This window comes from Cydia strobilella, chromosome 13 (genome assembly GCF_947568885.1).
Source record: "Cydia strobilella chromosome 13, ilCydStro3.1, whole genome shotgun sequence".
In the NCBI taxonomy this organism is placed as follows: Eukaryota; Metazoa; Arthropoda; class Insecta; order Lepidoptera; family Tortricidae; genus Cydia; species Cydia strobilella.
In genome coordinates, this window is record NC_086053.1 from 3,814,418 (window position 1) to 3,835,112 (window position 20,695).

The 20,695-nt window shown below is 35.4% G+C and overlaps 2 protein-coding genes across 2 annotated transcripts in view; one reads left to right on the forward strand and one right to left on the reverse strand.

Annotated features, from left to right (window-relative positions):
* The first annotated feature begins 506 nt into the window (after window positions 1–506).
* The window catches only part of LOC134746490 (neuropeptide CCHamide-1 receptor-like), a 167,094-nt gene continuing 146,905 nt past the window's right edge, over window positions 507–20,695 (forward strand). The window contains exon 1 of the mRNA XM_063680896.1: window positions 507–647. The gene's annotated coding sequence lies outside the window, so the exon portion shown is untranslated. The remainder of the gene's footprint in view (window positions 648–20,695) is intronic.
* Window positions 13,957–14,701, reverse strand: LOC134746889 (uncharacterized). The gene is made up of 3 exons (XM_063681461.1): window positions 14,698–14,701; window positions 14,215–14,609; window positions 13,957–14,100 (listed from the first exon to the last, which is right to left on the reverse strand). The coding sequence occupies exons 1-3, from the start codon at window positions 14,699–14,701 to the stop codon at window positions 13,957–13,959; spliced, it is 543 nt and encodes a 180-aa protein (XP_063537531.1).

Genomic DNA, 20,695 nt, shown 5'->3' on the forward strand with positions numbered 1-20,695 from the left:
TCATATAACTGAAAAAAAAGTGTGTGCGTGTAATCTTTACGCGTGATTAAAGTAAAACTTCTTTGACAATGACGTTTATCGCTATGTTGGCACTTTGAAGTGTGTCCTTTCCGTCAGAAAAAAAAACTGAGTTACGCTCTAGTCGCGCCTAAAGTTTTACTTCAAAGACATCCTTCGGCTTTGATACACAAATGCAAAGCTTTGTTAAAATTATCAACATTAAGTACCTACATTGAAAACATGTCAACGTATTTTTGGCCCACCTGTATACTTAAGTATAATTTAAAGTTCATGTTCGGAATTACCAAAATTCTTACCTACCACTACGTACCTAAGTACACGAAAACTCCCCAACTCGTAAAATTTTCTACAATTTAATGGCAAAGCACACTGATATAGCTTTGCACCTCATGCACTTACGAGTTACGGGAACAAAAGTTCCCATCTATCAGACGCGCAGTCGAAAGCCGGCTTCAGAACGGAGCGGCCGGGCGGCGCGTTTTCGGTTACGTCTTTGCAAGTTCGAAATTCGAATTCTAGTGAATGAAGTTTCGTATCGACAAAGTATTGTAACGAAAAGTGTAAATGTGTGCGTGTTGTTAACTTTAATGTGTAGTGGGAAGTTATTTTGAAGAAAGCAGTTAGGCGTAAGTTTTTGAAACTTTTTTTTATTTAGGTTTTAAGGTTAATGTTAAGTGTGGATAGTGCTTTTTATTTTCTTTAGTGATAAGACTATTTAACAATTTTTATAATTAATAATAATATTTTGCAGCTATTTAAGTGGCATAAAAATAAAAACGACGAAAAAGTTTTCATTACATGAATAAACAAACTTTCTAAATAGCAGGTATTAGTAGTAGTACCTATTTTTAAAGTTCCCTGCAAGCTCGGGTGAATTTCACCTTCCCATACAAACGGAGTTTCGTTCTCATTTTAAAACTACGTGTTGGATTGTAATGAAACTTTGCACATACAAGGACATGAGGTATATCTAGGTCTGTAATTAGTTTATATAACTCCAGTTTATAATACAAACGAAATAGAGCAAAAACAAGTTTTGTATGAAATTAGCTGTATTTTTTTAACTATGGTATTTGAAGTTACATAAATATCATATGGACAACCCATCCGTTCTGGAGCGTATGAGTATTAATACTCCGGGCAACTACATAGCTGCAGTCAGAAACCTTTTCACATAAGTAATTCTGGAACACATTATGGCTTGTAAAAAAAAGTTTCCAAGTGTTCTTACTTGTCGCACAATTGTTTAACGGCAACCAGATGTGTAATCCTTCTAACATAGAATGTCTTTTACCTGACCCATAATTTAAAAAAAACGCCACCCTGCGATTTCCTGTCTGTTATAATTGGCGCCGTATTGTTAAAACAGTTTAGATTTATATTAATTAGTGAGAGTTACTGGTTAAAAATTACTGACTGTTTCGATTGGTGGATAATGTAAATAAGTGACCGCTTCTGGGGTGCATTTGAAAACAAACTGACTGGCTCAACCGACGCTGGAGCCGCTAGAGCCTCTGTCAACTCTAGCTCCCTTATCAATTTCTACACGAATTTTATCGCATTTTACCTATTCCTGGTCCTTGACGCACAAATCTGTGGCCCTAGTAAGGGTACACGTCTCGGGCAGCGCAGGTGTAAAAGGATGTAAGTTTCACGTAACACTTATGCTCTTTTACACCTAAGCTGCGAGAGTACGTCCTTTTTCACTAGGGCATCAGATTTTTTTTTATGATATAGGAGGCAAACGAACAGACGGATCACCTGATGGTAAGCGATTACCGCCGCCCATGGACACCCGCAACACCAGAGGGGTTGTAAGTGCGTTGCCGGCCTTTAAGATGAGAGTACGCTCTTTTCTTGAAGGTTTGAAGGTCATATCGGTCCGGAAATACCGCAGGCGACAGTTTAGCTGTGCGAGGCAGGAATATTACTCAATATCCTGATTGTAGGGGCCGTTGGTCCCTTACACTTGCTTGATGTGGCTGGTAGCGTTGGTGGCGGAGGTAGAAATAATACACTGACGCTTGGATTAGAGTTAGCAAGTACCCTAATCTGGTTTGAAGGACTAAATTAATGTTAGGGTACTTGGTAACTCTTGAGACGATTTCTTGAGATACACTTGATTTATTATGACGACCGGTCTGGCCTAGTGGGTAGTGACCCTGCCTGTGAAGCCGATGGTCCTGGGTTCGAGTCCCGGTAGGGGCATTTATTTGTGTGATGAGCACAGATGTTTGTTCCTGAGTCATGGGTGTTTTCTATGTATTTAAGTATTTATATATTATATATATCGTTGTCTGAGTGCCCATAGCACAAGCCTCCTTGGGCTTACTCAATCTGTGTGGGAATGTCATATAATATTTATTTATTTATTTATTTATTTATTTATTTAACACTTATAGAATAGCGAACGTGAATAAAATTGTGAATGAATGAATTGAGTCATTGCGAGACCTCTACATAAACTAAATGCTGATCTGGGTAAATGAACAATATGATGCATGTGCAATTTACTTATATAGGTACTGAACGATTTATTGAGGAAAACCAGGGTTTATATACTGGCTGTCTACGTGCATGGCATTTAGATGACGTTTAACAATATTACCAGTAAATATAATTATAATTTTCTTAGATCAAGGGTATGCTTGATATTCTATTGTGCATTAATTAATCTATTTTCCATTTTCTTAATGTCACATGACGTATGCACCAGATAGGGCTTACGCTATATACTTAGTTGAACCATAGAGTAACTTATACTAGAGCGGTACTGTCATAGTAAATTTTGTAACCCCAGTAAATTCACTGCCATCTGTCGACACACTTTAAAATTAAAAATGAAGATTTATAAAAATACGAAAAATGTATTTAAATATGGATAAATGTTTTTTTTATTTGCATTAATTATTTTTACGATTTTGACCCATGTTCTTTCACTGATATGCGTTAAAATTGTTAAATAACAAACGAAACCATCAACGCCATCTATACGACAGTAGGCCAAAGCTAGTAGCGCCCTCTGAACGAGAATCAAATTTTCTTGATTTTCGAGGCACGTTTTTTCCTTAGACTGTATGCATCTATTACGGAGTTATATCTATCTTTGGTTGAACGCAACGTAAACATGTACATACGATATTGAAATCAGAATAAGACATCTCATATTTGGACAGATATGTCCAATCCCGACGAGTAAACAAGGATTTCGACTTACTATTGAGGGTGGAATATATCGTCGTGTATGTATAAAGTTTGTGTAAATACGAGTATAACAGTGCGCTTATATGATGCCATATAATTCAGCAACGGATATAGGTCAATATCGATACCGAGTGGCGCACGGCTTCCAAAGCAAAGGTCGTGGTTTCAAACTCCGGTAGCAATGTGTAGACATACATACAATTTTTAACAATGTTTTTCTATGTGAAACGTGAGTGAAATGTCTTTAAGAAACCCATAGGGGTCGGATCAAAAACTATATAAGTAATTAAGTCTGACTCACGCTTGACTGCTCATTTCTAATAGGTTTTCCTGTCATCCATAGGTAAAGAACTATTTTGGGTATTTTTTTTTAAATTTTAGATTCAGTAGTTTCGGAGGTAAATTCGGAGGGGGATGGTATTTTTATGTATATTTATTTTAAAATTACAAAAAAAATGTATTTGAGATTCTCAAAATAAGCTCTTTCATTTGACATGTAACACGATATAGTTTGAAAAACTTTATTTATAAATTTTCTCCTTTACCCAAAAGTGGCCTCCATGTTTAAAATTCATTTGTTTATATTGCATGTCCGTCTTTGGGTCACAAATTTCAACTTAATTGGTCCAGTAGGTTTGGAGAAAATGGGCTGTGACAGACGGACAGACTGAGAGAGACAGACAGACGCACGAGTGATCCTATAAGGGTTCCGTTTTTTCCTTTTGAGGTACGGAACCCTAAAAAACGTTAAAAGTTAGTTATCCACGAAGAAAGAACGCATAAATTATATCGTACCGCCAGTTTAGTCGGCATTATCACACGCCGGCGAAAAAATGGGCAAATATTTTACAAGAGACGTGTCCCTAGCGATTTTATTATTTTACCTACCATTAAACAGCCAAAGCCACGAAGTGTAAAATTCTGAAGCTATAGATAAAAACCTTTTTTTGTAAACGTTTTCATGGTGGCTGGTTGCGGAGTAGACATTATTTTATATTATTAAATAAAAATAAATGAATATGAATAAATATAAATAAGTATGTAAGTCTTACATAGGCAAACATTTTTAGTAAGTATGTCAAAATCAAATCACATCCCACTATATCACAATTCAAGAAAACAAACTGCACACATATGTACTCACCTCCTTAACGATTTTCACATTAAAACTTGTTTTTTTGTTGGCACGCCGGACGGAAACATTTCACTTAGCGGCTATCTTAGAACAAAATGGCCGATATGTGTGTCGTTTGTCACTATGACAGCTTTAAGGTCTATTGATTATGGTTTAGTGTTGCAAGTTCAAAAATAAAGTGACATTAACTTAATATTTTGGTAAACAGAAAAAATGTCCATAACTGGTTCCATGTCCATTACTGGTGCCGTCACCCTAGTTTATAAAAAACCATATTTATTGATGTTTAAACACGCCCTATAAACTAAGTACCGTACCTGATAGGCATAACACTGTAAGTTATTTTTTTGGGATTTCGGATTTTTACAAAAATATAATTACAGTACATAACTTCTGATGCTCCATCGATCCATAAAACTATATTTATCGATAATACCACCAATTCCAAGTTTTTCAAATGCATTTTACTGTGAGTGCATAACCCTCTGGGAAACATTTTGATGTAAGTGAACAAGCAACATGCTGAGTGAGGTGAGACCATTTCGTGGCACTTTCTCTTTTTCATGTTTCTCTGTTTTGTATAATTTTTGTTTGTGATCATGATCACGAATAAATCATTTCTATTCTATTCTATTCTATACTGCGTTATTACCTAGTTTCTACTTCGTATCGAAAATATCCTAAGTTAGAACGCCGTATAAAGCATGTTTACCGCCTTTTTGATTATATAGTACAACCTACACCTTTTTAAGCTTAACATTAAGCTAAAAGGGTTTTTATAAAATTAAAAATAAACCAATCTGTTAGAAACATACTAAAAATGCCTAAAATGAGTACATACCTATAGCTACCACATACAAAAATAAATAATTGAAAAACATTTTCCGTTTCGTAGATTTTCAAAAAAGAAGGTTTTTTGCAATTATCTCGAATTCTCGAAACTAGCTTTTGTCGAATAACTGCTTTTTACACTAGGACAGCAGTATTGCTCTTGAATGTGAATATGAATATAACTTCTTCAAACAACGATAGTTAAATGTAACAAACAGGCTGTGACAGACACCTATGTACGTAGTCCTAAAGAAACAGACACCGAAATTAAAACAGAACCCATGTTATGCTAATCGTATTATGTTATTTTATCGAATGGTCTCTTCGCTCGTCTAGTTTCCATAATACATTACTAAAACTGACTTTGAGCCTAATTAACATGTAAGCTCCAGTACAGGGTCGTATTGACCCCATGAAAGTTAGGTAAATAATAATATTTTTATACTTAAGACCAACCTATATTTTGTTACGAAAAGTTAGATTCTGAATAAATCATTTCTATTTTTTTAATAGATGTGAAAATGTGGCGAAGTGGTCTATTCAGTAACTAATTTCTTGTTAAGAAACGGTTATGTAGGTACATACTATCTTTGTCTTACACTAGTACTAGCACCCAAAAGAAAAGGACGAGTATAATTTTTTTTTGTTCTTATTTACTGACAATTTGGTTTGACCAACTATATATGATATGTCAGGTGTCAATTGTGTGATATTTGATATTTCTGGTTAAAGATCATGCTCATAACCGTTTCATAGAGCCAGCAGCTTAGTTTAGAATGGTCAGATTATTTTAAGCACCTCGCCTGCCTAGAAACTTGCTGCTAACTATAAAAATGCACAACAAAAATTGCTTTAATGCTTATAAAATTTTAGGGAATGAGCTGTTTAGTAATGTAGGTACGTAAATTGTGTCTGACTAATCAAAAACATCTCTAGAAATAGTAACGGATCAGTTGGAAACAAATTTCGACATCCGAACAGGAGAAAATATAGCAATAAAGTACTCATTTGTACTGTAAACAAGGGGTGAACTTAAACTCTTAACCGGTACTGTACACAACACCACGATATCTGATGATTTGTGACTGGATATTTTTGACGCTTACATTTAAATTACTGTCCTGTTTTTGAAGAACCTCATTTTTTATCTTTACCTATCTGTCTTCATTATTTTACGTGTTTACTCTGTTGTATTTCCTGAGATATCACTTTACCGGGTCACGTAAGTATTTACCCTTAATATCACCCTTTTCCGGAGCCACCTGGAGCTATTGACAGGGCAATATGTAACTGTAGCCGTTTGATCCTTTACCTTGTGTTTGACAAAATAACATTTTCCCATTTCAGTGTTTTTGTCCCGTGGGAAGCTTTGACTAATATGAGTCAGCTCCATTGTCCAACATTTACCTACAGGTATTTTTTTAAGAAAAATATATTGTTGCGATGGTTTTTATAATATACAATAAGGCTCCGTAGTAACGGCCTAGTCGGTAGTGACCCTGCCTACGAAGCTGGAGGTCCCGGGTTCGAATCCCGGTGAGGGCGTTTATTTGTGTAATCGTCACAAATATTTGTTCTTGGGTTATGGATGTTTTTATGCGTAAAAATATTTGTATAACTATATATTTTACCGATAATAACGACATTATTACCTAAATTGTTAATTGACACCCTCAAGAAATACTACTGAAGTTTATTCTTAGCCGTGTTGTTTTAAATGCACATGTATTTTACTTTCCTCGTATTCGAAATAAAGAGTAGTGTTTAACTTGGGTGAAAGGCACCATTGCACTTTCAGACTATTGGCGCTCTCACTGCGTTCGATCGCCAAACTACCTCGACAGAAATGGGTGGCTTTCATCCCTTGGTTTAACAATCTGCTTTCGTACCTTACCCCTTCTTAAGGGGTCCACTGACTATCAGTCCGCCGGACTATATCGGCCTGTCAGTTGTTCGGAACTGTCAAATTTTTGTTCTAACTAACAGGCCGATATCGTCCGGCGGACTGATAGTCAGTGGGCCCCTTTAAGGCTGCATTAATTACCTTCTCCGCTCCGCTGGATTATAAGTAATGCTACTAGTTGATTCCTGTTTGATTGATTGATTGACGTCTCTCATCTCCGCTTCAGTGGAAAGGCACCATTATAAGGCGAAAAATGTTAACAACATTAAACATAGATAGTATTCGATATTTAATAAAGTTTCCTAATTACTTCGCATTATGTAGTTAAGTAATAACTTCCTAGACCGATACTGGCGTGCATGCAGTACTAAATACTTAGATAGTTACGTGGAAAGTTATACTAAACTTGCGCCGCAAGAGATAAGTGGAGCAAACTTCGTTATTACGCCTCGTTCACAGTAAGTAAAAGGCGTATGTAACGTTTATATTTATAATATATAATCTTTTCATGCGTCATAGTGTAAGTTGCTTGAAAATAGTACTGAGCTGCCTGCAAACGGCCGTCAATCTGGTTTCGCGGGGCGAGGTAATTCCGAGTCGGGGCGGGGCGGTGCGTGGCCGTTCTGTATGCTAATACTATTACTTATTCTGTAATACTAGTATGGTCATGTAAAGTTTCATGTTATTTCAGAATGCCGTTAATAAGAGCGTAACTTCGGGTATGGGACCACCTAGAGGTTCGGGTGACTCTTAAGTCCCCGGCAAGCTCGGTTCTCCATACAAACGTAGTTACGCTCTCATTTTAAAACGACTTTTTAGATTGCTCTGAAACTTTGTATTTACAATAGGACAAGGTATATCTATGTCTGTAATTAGTTTATGTAGCTTCAGATACCCAAGTTAAGAAAATACAGCGAATTTAAGTTTTTCATACAAAACTTATTTTTGCTCTATTTCGTTTGTTTTATAAACTGGAGCTATATAAACTAATCGAGGACCTAGATATACCTCATATCATTGTATGTGCAAAGTTTCATTACAATCCAACACGTTGTTTTAAAATGAGAACGAAACTCCGTTTGTATAGGAAGGTGAAATTCGGAGCTTGCTGACTTTTAAGTCTATTATGAAAAAATGTAATGACTCCTTCATTAATCTTTGCCCCGTGTTTAATTCTGCAGCTTTCTCTTAAAGTGTTTGATTAATAGAACACTTTTCCAGTGTCCTGTGATTCTATTAAGTTGATGTATAACTTAAGTCGAGAAGCGTCTTATCCAATTAGATAAATGGATAAGATCTGCAGTTGGTGGTAGGAAAGTTCCAATTTAGAAGGATAAAATGAGGGATGTTACGTAAGCATTTGCCAAGCAAGAGTTCGAATAATATCCTTCATTATTATATAAATGTGTTCTAAAATAGAATATACTAAAGGGTAATAGGAAAACTCTTCATAGCCAAATAGATTTGAAGGACAATGGCTAAGATAATGGCATAACAATATCAATGTGCCGTCTTGTACTTAATGTCGGTTGTCAATCCTCCTCCTTGCTTCGTTCTCCTCAGTGCTGAGGGTCGTGACCTCCTACGTGGAGCACATGATTCCGGATAGCAGATTTCCAGGCATTTCGATCTCGACTTCTAAGGCATCATGGACCTTGATGGATAGCGATTTGCTAACCTAATGTCGGTTGTCAATAAGGCACTGTTTCTATAAAGCTTCCATTTGCAATTAACCTTAGCTACAACCGACAATGTGGTACCTTTTAGTTGAAAATATCACAAATAAACAGTTTTTATGAGTGAGTCAAGTTTTTAGTGTCACTGGTTGCCATAGTGGTTCAGGGAAAAAATAACTTTAATTTCTGATTATATTTAATTTACCTTTATTCTAATTTATCTTAACAACTGAAAGTTAGAAAATTAACTCAAACACAGTCCATAGACTTTTTTTTGCAAGTTTTCAAAGGTACCCTACACTATTCTTATAAATGAAAAATATATTCAGCTTTCCCCTCTCTACTCCCAAAATTTCCCCTACATAAGAAAAAAAAACGTTTTGACTTATTTACAGTGTCAGTTGCTATAACTGTTCCATATTTTAGCTATAAACGTTCAACGGTCTCTGAGAAAAACGCATTTAACCGATTCGCAGGACCGTAGTGATCCCATAAGTGTTCCGTAAATAGTTTTATAATAGTTTTGTAATAGCTTTAACAATTTTTAGTTTTTTTTATCATTTTTAGGGTTCCGTACCCAAAGGGTAAAAAGGGGACCCTATTACTAAGACTCCGCTGTCCGTCTGTCCGTCTGGCCGTCTGGCCGTCTGTCCGTCTGTCCGTCTGTCCGTCTGTCCGTCTGTCCGTCTGTCCGTCTGTCTGTCACCAGACTGTATCTCATGAACCGTGATAGTTAGATAGACAGTTGAAATTTTCACAGATGATGTATTTCTGTTGCCGCTATAACAACAAATACTAAAAAGTACGGAACCCTCGGTGCGCGAGTCCGACTTGCACTTGATGGCCGGTTTTTTTTAACAATGACATGGAATCTAAACGGTCTGCTTTTGAAAAGTTATCACAATATAATCTACACACGCGCACAGTTTAGCGCCTTAAAAACAGCACGACTCAGTTTCATAATCCTCAAAGATACCAGCTTGTGACTTCGCACTTGAATTTACAAACTTACTCGTTCAGCTGTCAGGGTCACTATAATCTTCCTGCGACGTGACTTTTGTTTAAGAAAATTGTAGTTCTGGTTTTAGCCACCTCTTGAGTAAGTTGGTTGCTTGACTTGAAATTACAAACTTGCAACTGCAGCTGTCATTGTCAGTATAATCTTCCTGCAATGTGAATTCTGTTTAGGAAAATAGTAGTTCTAGTTTTAGCCACCTACCTCTGTAAGTTTGTCGGACTTCGCGGTTAGTAATAACAAAAGTGCATCTACATTTTTACAGCTAGCTCAGCGGGTGTTCTCCACATCGGTGGCATGATCGCGGTTATTTATACGATATAAAACTTTTGTCCCTGCCACACTAGCTTGTTATTAGTTGTTACTGAAGGGTCAGACGTTGAGTTGAAACTATTACAAGGTGAAAAGTGAAAAGGTGAAAAGTTTGGAAGCTTAATCAAAGTTTGCTAAAATTAAGATGGTACTGAGTACGTGGTGACGAAGTTAAAACGCAGTCACAAGTAGGAGGGTTAACCGTTTTTTAACCGAATGATCAAGTAAATAATTGACCGAAGCGTAGCCGGAGGTCTATGTTTTGATTCGGGCATTTTGCTTTCGCATGTCCGGATGTTCTCCTCTACAGGTCGCAATTCTCAACCGATTTTCGTGAAATTTTGTGACCAGATTCTATGATTAAATAAATAATTATAGTCGATCCAGTTTTTGGAACTGTTTCAAAATGCGGAAATTGGCATAAATTACTTAAGCGCCAATAGCGTCTATGGCGCTTAAGACCATTGTGAATTTACTGTGATAACGACTCAACGAACTAAGTATTTTTCACTTTTACATTTTCTAAGCTTAACGCGAGGTCTACTTCTCACAAAGCGTACATCTTGTGGTCAATCAAAATTGGAAGACTTAAAAGAGGAAACATGGAGTCATCTTTTATCCGCAAACTGTCGAAGAATTAAACTTACATAAATATAAAAATTTCTGATAGTTGATTTGAAGTGTAATTTGCTTAAGTACTGATAAAGTTATTTCTACATACAAAACTGTCACCTTTATATTCTAAGGATAGCTAAGAGCGTCGATCCGCATCATACGCATCGGACGCATCGCACGCAACGGATCAGTGGACGCACTTTTTGTGTGACTTTCCATACAAAGAATTCTAAAATCCGTTGCGTGCGATGCATCCGATGCGTGAGATGCGCATCTGTGGACGCTTACCTTTATTCGACTACGGCAAAAAAGGGGAAATGATTTTAGTATTCAATTTTATGAGTGCCAATGCATAGTGTGCGCGGGTTATTTAACATGCTCCGTCTTGTAGTAAGTAATCTGTGGCAGTACTAAAACATTTCAATTATTTGGCAACTACCAAGATTGTAGAAGATTTATGTACCCTTAATCCTAACCTCCGTATAGCGTATGACCTAACACAAATGTTCGTGTTTACATTTCGCTCAGGTGTAAATGTTTACATCGAAACCAGATGTTGGATCTTGTTGCCCTTCTAGTAGTATTTACCTAGTGAGGTTGATCTGAACAAGAGTTATGTGGAACGAAATAAATATCATACACAAAGGAAAAATTGACCAAGGCCTCCAGTGCCCGGGGCTGGAATCGAACCAGCGTCCTCCGTTTAGCGGTTGAGGCATCTGTCGCGTAAACGGAGGACGTTGGTTCGATTCCAGCCCCGGGCACTGGAGGCCTTGGTCATTTTTTAGGGTTCCGTACCCAAAGGGTAAAAACGGGACCCTATTACTAAGACTCCGCTGTCCGTCTGTCCGTCTGTCTGTCACCAGTATGTATCTTATGAACCGTAATAGCTAGACAGTTGAAATTTTCACAGATTGTATTGCTGTTGCCGCTATAACAACAAATACTAAAAAGTACGGAACCCTCGGTGCGCGAGTCCGACTCGCAGTTGGCCGGTTTTTTTCTTCATTTGTATATGATATTTATTTCGTTTATAGTTTAAAGTTTATTTGTAAAAACACAAATTAAAATATTTTCATAAGAAAGTAATTTAATTTGTTCTTATAGTTAGGACTTTTAAGTCCCACAAACCTAGCCGCCGCGCCGCCATAATCATCATATGATAATTATTTTGTTTAAAATAGATTCTTACAGTACACTTTTTGAGTCGAGAATTGTAGGGAACAATTAAATATAATTGACATTGAATATATACAGATACATTAAATTATAACTTATATGCCACGCTTAAGTCTCCAGCACGCTTGGTTCTCCATACAAATGTAGTTACGCTCTCATTTTAAAACGACTAGCTAGATTGCTCTGAAACTTTGTACTTACAATAAGATAAGGTACTTTTATATATGGTATCTAGTCCTGTTTTTTTTTTCGTATGGCTTTTTGTGTTACTCTACTTCAGAGATTTACAGTTTTTAGATATTGTACCGCTTCCTTGGTTAAGGTGGTGAAATCCTCCACCTGGTCTATCTGGTTAGAGGACAATCAAATACCGTGTGGTGTACGGTCTGCTCGGGTGCTCCAATACTGGTGACTCGCACCAGTTCCATTTGTGCCTTAAGTAAGCACAGTTCCCAACTCGCACCAGCACCAGACGCGTCGGGGCTCCTCAAAGCCAGCAGGTCGAGTCTTGGTCTATATAATCTAGTCCTGTAATTACCTAGTTCATGTAGCTTTATTAAAATTATTTATTTTAGGATAACAATTATACTTAGTATTTTTTTCTATGCGATTAATATTCATATTCTCCCGCCGCAAAATGAAATATGCAAATAAGTATAACAAATTGTTTCTTGTATACATAAATCTAATTTCCTGACTACCGCTTGAATTTTAGAGCAATCATGTATAAAAAGAAAGAACGCCAAAATCATTGCCAGCTTAAGCAAATCCGAACTTTAACCACAAGGGATTATGGTTTAAATGACAATAAATTAAATAAATTAATTTTGTAATTACTTTTTAAGCTTGCTTGTTAAGAACGGTACAAAATTGCCTTTTCGTGCGTTTTATTTAATTATCACAACAAGAGAGAATTGTTAAAAATCTGATTATGAAGTGATTAAAAATAATGTAATTGCTTACCCGACTAAGAAGAAGCAAAACAATGATTAAGTATTTAATTACTCGAGTAAAGATGGTGGATATAATTAATGCCTGTTTATAATAGTATATGTTTTCAAAAAAGTCAAATCTATATAGTCCTAATAAAACTGATACATATAACGTACATAATATTAGGCAGAGAGCCTAGAGTCTGGCTAATGAAAGTTGAGACTAGAAAGTAGCGGCAAATTTAAAAAATCGACGTGTTGCAACACCGTGTATAGTACGAATAAACGATAATGATACTTGACCAAAAAATATAATTTTGCTTACTAGTATAGGCACATATATACAGATTTATCGCTGTAAATTTCAAAATTACCCAAATTGTTGGCAAGATAATATCCCAGTATAATGTAAGACCTAAAAACTTGATCCCATACAAGTTGTGGCAACCATCTGACAGTAAAAAAAACACCTTTAGACAAATTATAGATTAATTACATTCTCATCTAATAATTATAGGAAAGGCGTTTTTTTTCTTCAGAATATGAGACTAACTTCATGGATCTTTGCACATGGATTTCGCTTTATGTGAAGCCATTTGCGCATTTTTGTGAGGTTAAAGCGGAAAAAGTACAGGTTATATGCAATAAAACTCTTTAACTTCGTTTTATTGTATATTTAAGAAGAATAATTAAAATCACTCTCTAAAATGACGACCGGTCTGGCCTAGTGGGTAGTGACCCTGCCTGTGAAGCCGATGGTCCTGGGTTCGAATCCCGGTAAGGGCATTTATTTGTGTGATGAGCACAGATATTTGTTCCTGAGTCTTGGGTGTTTTCTATGTATTTATGTATTTGTATATTATATATATCGTTGTCTAAGTACCCACAACACAAGCCTTCTTGAGCTTACTGTGGGACTTAGTCAATCTGTGTAAGAATGTCCTATAATATTTATTTATATATATAAAAAAAAAACAAATTCCATCGAATCCTCCGAAGTGGTTGAGCTGCTACTTCCCACACTAATAATAAATTTATCTATCATGTCTTCTTTGATGTTGTCCCTGTCTTTATATTGGTTTTCAACGTTAATGACGTGATTGGGAATTTTTGCTGTTATGCTTGCAAAAGAATCATGGATCAGTTTTTCTTTTGTCTTGTGCAGATAACCCTATGTTCTTCTTGGCAATTTTCCTTTCCGCTTGACTCCATATTAACTCGATAGGATTCAAATAGCAGTGGTATGAAGGCAGGCGTAAAACTTCATGGCCATGTTGCTGAAGTATGTAATCGGCTTCATACACTGGCTCTGGCTTGTATTTTACAAGCCACTACAAGTACTAACAATTCATATTTTTTTAAAGATATTCTTCATAGTGAATATTATTAGCTGTAAGCCACTCTTTGATTTGGGGCTTATTTGTTTGAGTTGTTGGGGCTTTATTCTTTACAACACTGTGGTAACTGGCATTATCCATAACTACCACACTAGGTTTGTCTAAATTTAGTATGAGTTTTTCTTCTAACCATTTATTGAAGTTGCTGGCGTTCATATCATGGTGGTAATCAGCCAGTTTAGATTTCGTGCTGTAAACTAGAAGAGCATTTGGGACAAAACCATTTTCATGCCCAGCGTGCACAACAATGTGTCTTTTCCTAGACGAAATGCTTTCAACTGCACCACTTGTTCCCGGGCCTCGCCATGATTTTTTGGGTTTGTAGTTTTTGTGCACATAGGTTTCACCAAATACACAATTTGTTTTCCTGCTGCACGTTTCTCTGCAATCTCCCGAAGAAATTTATGCCTCCATGCAGCAATTTCATAGCGTTCCATTAGAACATACCGTTCATTCAGATTTTTTTGAAACTCATACCCATTGGCTATTAAAATCCGCCTTAGTGTTTCTTTGCAGCCAAGGAAATTTATGCTAGTCCACAACTCCGCCAGGAGGCTCCGCAGTGTTGGTACTTCCTTTTTGACGGTATAAAATTCTGTAATCTTATTTCTAATAGCATCTATATCAAAGCTATCTAAATTTGACACCGTAGGCTTATCAGGCCGCTTTTTGCCTGGAGTATTCCACACATTATTGTTGATTTTACCTTCATATTTTATTCTTTTGAGGGTAGAGACACTAACTTCTGCAAAACAAAATAAAAGTATGTGGTTACATGGTCTCATTTTATAGATATTAGATGACTTGTTTAGACTAACAGGTTGTACCCCTCGCTATAAAAAGCTGGGAGTTCCAGGTTTAAATCCCCATAAGGGCATTTATTTATGCGATGAGCACAAGCATTTGTTCCTAAGTGTTAAATGTTTTCTATGTAATTAAATATGCACTTGTGTATAACTTTGTTTAATAGCCACAGTAAATGCATTGCTTAGATTGAGATAAAGCCGAATATTCCAAGATTGATCCCAAACATTTAGGTATTATTTATTCGTTTATGGAAATATTTACCGGTAAGAGACGACAATTCTGCAAGGTATTGATTTTGATTTCTTATACGCGACTCTTGCTCCAGGTCTTTCAAGCTTTCAACGGCATTCTGTATTTCCTCCACGCCTTCTACAAACTCCATATTAGCCGCTAAAAGAAAAACCAATACCAATACATAAGTATTTAGGAAACAATTACTTTAATATGTTGTAAATAAAGTATCGAAAATTACCATGACATACTAACCTAAGAAATCCGATATCGTACGTAAGTACGCTGCTTTTGTATCCGAAATCTCTTCCCGCTCGTCTCGTCTCGTTTTTCTTTGTATTTAAATCCAATTTCATCGCAGTGTGTTCATTGTTTTAATGTTCATTTAAAAAAATATTGATATAGCAAACGTTATTCGTTTTACAAACCAGTAATTAATTATAATCGTTTCAGTTTTGCTAACTAACTTTTTGCCGATCGGCAAATTCTTCAAACCATCATAAAATTTCAAGGCTTATTATTTTCGCGGCGACAGCAAATTAAAGAGCAGCAAACTATTTGCAACTAAAATAATAACTTGTCAGCGATTAAATATTTTGGCAATCATTTATATTAAATGAGCTTTAAACTAAGGATATTTTAAAATTCAAATAATGGCAGCTACTTTAAGGTAGCAGAAATAATAAACAAGATTACTGAAATCATAGGCGAGGTACTATAAATAATGACTTGGCGACTAATATTAGCAGAAGGATAACAAACTTTATATTAGTGGCAACTACAGGTCTCCATCTAAAAAAGCATTTTGGGCTTTGATTTGCTGGCAGCTTAAATATTAAAATGGGTGCTATATAAAAGTAATGGGGAGTTATTTTTTTAGTTTTCGAAACCATAATGTAATGAAAACGGCGACAAGCGCGTTCGTTTGAAGTGGAGTGCGGGTCGCGTAAAATGGGAATCTAAAATTACACTAAATCAGTAGGTAGGTTAGGTTCGTTAGGTAGCTTTAAATGCCCGAAGGGCAAACCGCCCAGAAATAGGAGCCCCGCGAAGCGGGGCTCCGTCTAGTTAGCTGGCCACTAAACAAAACTATAGACCAAAATTATTATTTATACATGCAATTTTTAGCTTTAATTAAAGCTCTTAAAGTGTCGCACAAAGTATTTTTTTTATGACCTTGATTTATTTTATATGCAATCTCCATTGAACAATTAGAGTAGGCCATTTTCATCTTTTTATCCGCTGTCATGTTTCCGCTTAATTAGTTAATTCAGTCGCCAAAACAATAACTCGATTCTAGTTTATATTGAAACAAATCCGAAAATTGATTACTTTTTACTTTATACTAGTCTCCGCAATTAGTCGCCAACTTATTATTTTTGCTACCCCCTTTAATTTTTTATAAATCTCTAAATCAGATTAATTTGTCGCCGCGTTAAATACATGCCAAATTTCAATAACGCCTTAAACTAACAAGCACCGGGCGTCATTTGGGCGGGCACCGGCCGAGGGCGGAGACCATTCAATGGCCCGTACACATCCAAGCCCATATAAGCCGGTAAAAGCCAATTTCGTGTTACTAATATTAGTATGGATGGTATAGAAAGGATGCCAATCTCTTATGGCAGAATTGTTGCAAAAGTGACCGCTTTCAGCTTTAAATAATAGTTCCTAATCTCTCCGGTGGCGCTAGTTAGGCTCTGGGACATGAGTATAACATGAACCATATAAGGCAACAAATAAACCGACCAAATTACGTAGGTTGTTTTTGGTAGTATTTCGGTGTATGGTGGCGCCGCCTAGTTACTGTTTTTTGATGGACACTTTTCACACATAGAGATTTGGCTCCTTTATATAGTCTCCATGAATATTAGGCGTGGTTCAGTTTCCCAACTGACACGACAGTAAAGTGACGTTTGACGTAATTGACATTTAAACTGTTGTTACCATTTAAAAAGTTTTAAATAAATCTCAGTCTCAACTTTCATTAGCCTGAAGACCCCTCCGGGAAATAGGCGTGATTATATATTATGTACGTACCGGCTAATAATATATTACCTCCATGTTTTTACGGTATAACTTTTTTTTAATATTTGTGAGTGACTTCCACCTCACTGCTTCAGGTAGTCTAGTAGTATTTCTTTGTACGGGCGATGAGAAAAATTGGTCTCATGTAATGGTTTTTTCATTGAGGTTTTTTTTAATGTATTGTTAACTTCATTTTTTTACTAGAGGTTCTATAGTAATATGCCGAGTATCCTATTGTAATTCACAGTATTTCATTGCAAAATTCATCATATATTTGTATAAAATGACTAGTAAAATATGAAATCTACAAACTAACCTATATTGTTTACTCTATACAAGCTCTTACAAAAACACTCAAAGGTGATATATTATTGGCCGGTACTGTATGTATGTATGTATGTAAATAAATATACGCGATTAAGTCCCGTTTTATAATTTGATAATATTTTGAAATGTTTGTTTACCTGTACATGTAAGCTGATAAAGATTTTCTGCGTAGGTAAACAATAATTATAATGAATCATACATAACAAATGGCAAATATTTTGCCTTGCTCAATGCCATCGAGCAAGGGCAGCCTTTTCTGTAAAATACTTTGTGAATTCTATAATTAATGGACAGTATAATGGTTTCCGTATAGTCTTCGACGTAGAAAATATTAAGTTTGAAGCTTTGATGAATTAAGATGGCACTTTGGCACTCAGGAATAATTAAATTTATTTTTAAGTGAATGGATATACAAGCAGCTTTGCTTTTAAAATAAAATATTACGAACATATTATATATTATTTTGAGTACAAATCTTACTTATAACAAGCTACAAATTCTATATTAAGTATCCTTAAAGAAAGCATTTGTTTGTGAAAAAAATAGCTAGTGATATATTCTATATGATGTATAAAATATATACCTAGATATATATAGTATACACTGTGTATGGCATATATAAGTGTAGTACTTAACTTTGCAGGTAAATAAGTTAAGAATATGTTGATAATAGTTTAATAATTATATAAATACTAAACTCAGATGTTCTGTAGGAAAAGTAATAAAAAAAAATTGTTTAAAAATTTATAAAATGTAGCACCTTTATATTTAATTAAGGAAACTGTAGGTCTAACTTTCAAATGCAATGTATAATTACCACGCACCGATGTAAATGACCGTTTGTTTCTTGTTTCATAATAATAAAAAAATAAGTAAAAATAAAAAATACTTAAATTCGTAGACAGTATCCATAACTCAAAAATAATTATATTAATAAATTGAAATCAAATCCAGCTACGGGCATTTTTGATATCATTATTTTTAATTGTTCGATTTAACAATCGACGTGGAACAGTTTGATTTGGAGCTAGGAATCTTTTCGATTTCTAATGTTTTTTGTTTTCTTTTGTACACCAGCCTTTGAACTGTTTCAACTTATCTTATTTTATTCGTTCGATTTCAGGGGTATTTAAGCATTGTCTATAAATGTTACAATCGACGTCAAAGATATGTTTACACTTTTGCACCTTTTTAACAAGGCGAAAAATATAAACATATCTGACGTCATCGGCAACGTCATTTTTTAGTAGTTGGAATTTTGATTTTATCTCAATCAATCAAATTTTTAATTTTTATAACTTAATCGACCACGAGCCGGCGGCCTGCCACTTGACTACCTATATATAAAGGTTCTGTTCGGATACCTGCTGCATTACTGCCGCAAATGTCAAATATAATATAAATATCTCAATAAAATGAGCCATTTGTCGTTTCCTGCAGCAATGCAGCGACTGCATTACTGCTGCAGTATAGCAGTGCGACATTACTGCCGACTGCATTGCTGCCGTAAATGTCAAAATCGATGTTGCTGACCGGATCTTTGACATTTGCGACGGTAATGCAGTCGACTTTAATGTCGCGCTGCAATACTGCTTCAGTAATGATGGTGAAGTGTGAATTCTAACGGTACGTAATTATTTAAGTTCCTTAATCGTTATGATACTCAACAATTTATGCTTAATTTGCCGCATTTGTGGTAATATGCCGATTATTACTTCAACTTTCGTCGTTATGATCCGTAATTTCTGAAATTTTCATAATTTACCAAGGCGTAACGATATATGTCTCAAAGGCACATTGGTACACAATACCTAATTGTTTTGGGTAAATCTAGCTAGCGGTTAAACAACAACTTTGCCCCCTTGTAAAACAAATAACTATATTAATTTTCTTTTAAGTAAATATACATTTATCTGGTCCCAGTATCATGATCTCAGGCATAGAAAGTATTTAAATTTTGCAAGTATTTAAGTATGGTCGGCAATATTTAAGTATGTTTTAAAATAGGTAGAAACTTATTTGTTGACATTAATTTTGCAGACCAGCATTAATATAGTTTTGTTCACTAATCCCACTAATCCAACATAACAACCGTCCTTAGCACCGGCCGGCAAAACTCTTTCAATTCAAATTCAAAAGGTCAATTGAAGACGTGCAATTGATTGTACAATGGCTGAATGCGTTTATTGCGATGCAGTTCTATGGTAGCTCTGATTGATAAAGTGTTGGACTTCGTCGTTCACTTTTTCAATTGAATACCTACTCAATATTCAATGTATGAATGTATTCAGTCAGCATCAAAAGTGGCGAATCAGAATACGCGTCAAAAGTGGGGTCCCTTTGTTTGACATAATTATTAAGTCATAATGTAATGATTGTCATATTATCATTAGTCATAATTCTGAAACCGTTAACTTTTCAGGATTTTCCTCGGGTTATCCTATAGATATGTTAGGTTTGTTTTATGGCAATCCTGAAAAGTTACCCGTTTCTGAGAAAAAACAAATTACGACTAATGATAATCATTACATTATGACTTTCAATAATTATGTCAAACAATAGAGACCCGTCAAAAGTATTTACCGTTCTCTAAAGGTTAATGTAAATATACACCTTGGGCTGGTAAGACCCGACAGATTTTAACCACGCATTCGTGAGGTCATAAGGAGCGAAACATGTTATATGAGTTTTGGTCAAAAAAACATTTTTTTGCGTTTTCTGCACACGACACTTTATTTCTTTTTACATCTTGGCAAAAAAAATTACAACAAATAAGTAATTTTTTTTAATGAATGAATGGATATTCCTTATTTCAGAGCAGGTCCATATATATTTGAGTTATAACATTAGCTAACATATATATTAAATTATATAATAAATTACATTTGTTAGTGGCAATATGAAATAAATTATTAGCCTTACAACTAAGGTTAGTATATACAATACACAGGAAATAAACAGCCATCTATTTCTACATACAGTATATTGGCTTGCCTGTCAGTACATGTATCATATGGTAATGGTTTATGTACTGACAGTCAAACCTTGACGCAAATTTTATTTATACAAAAAATTGAGAGTT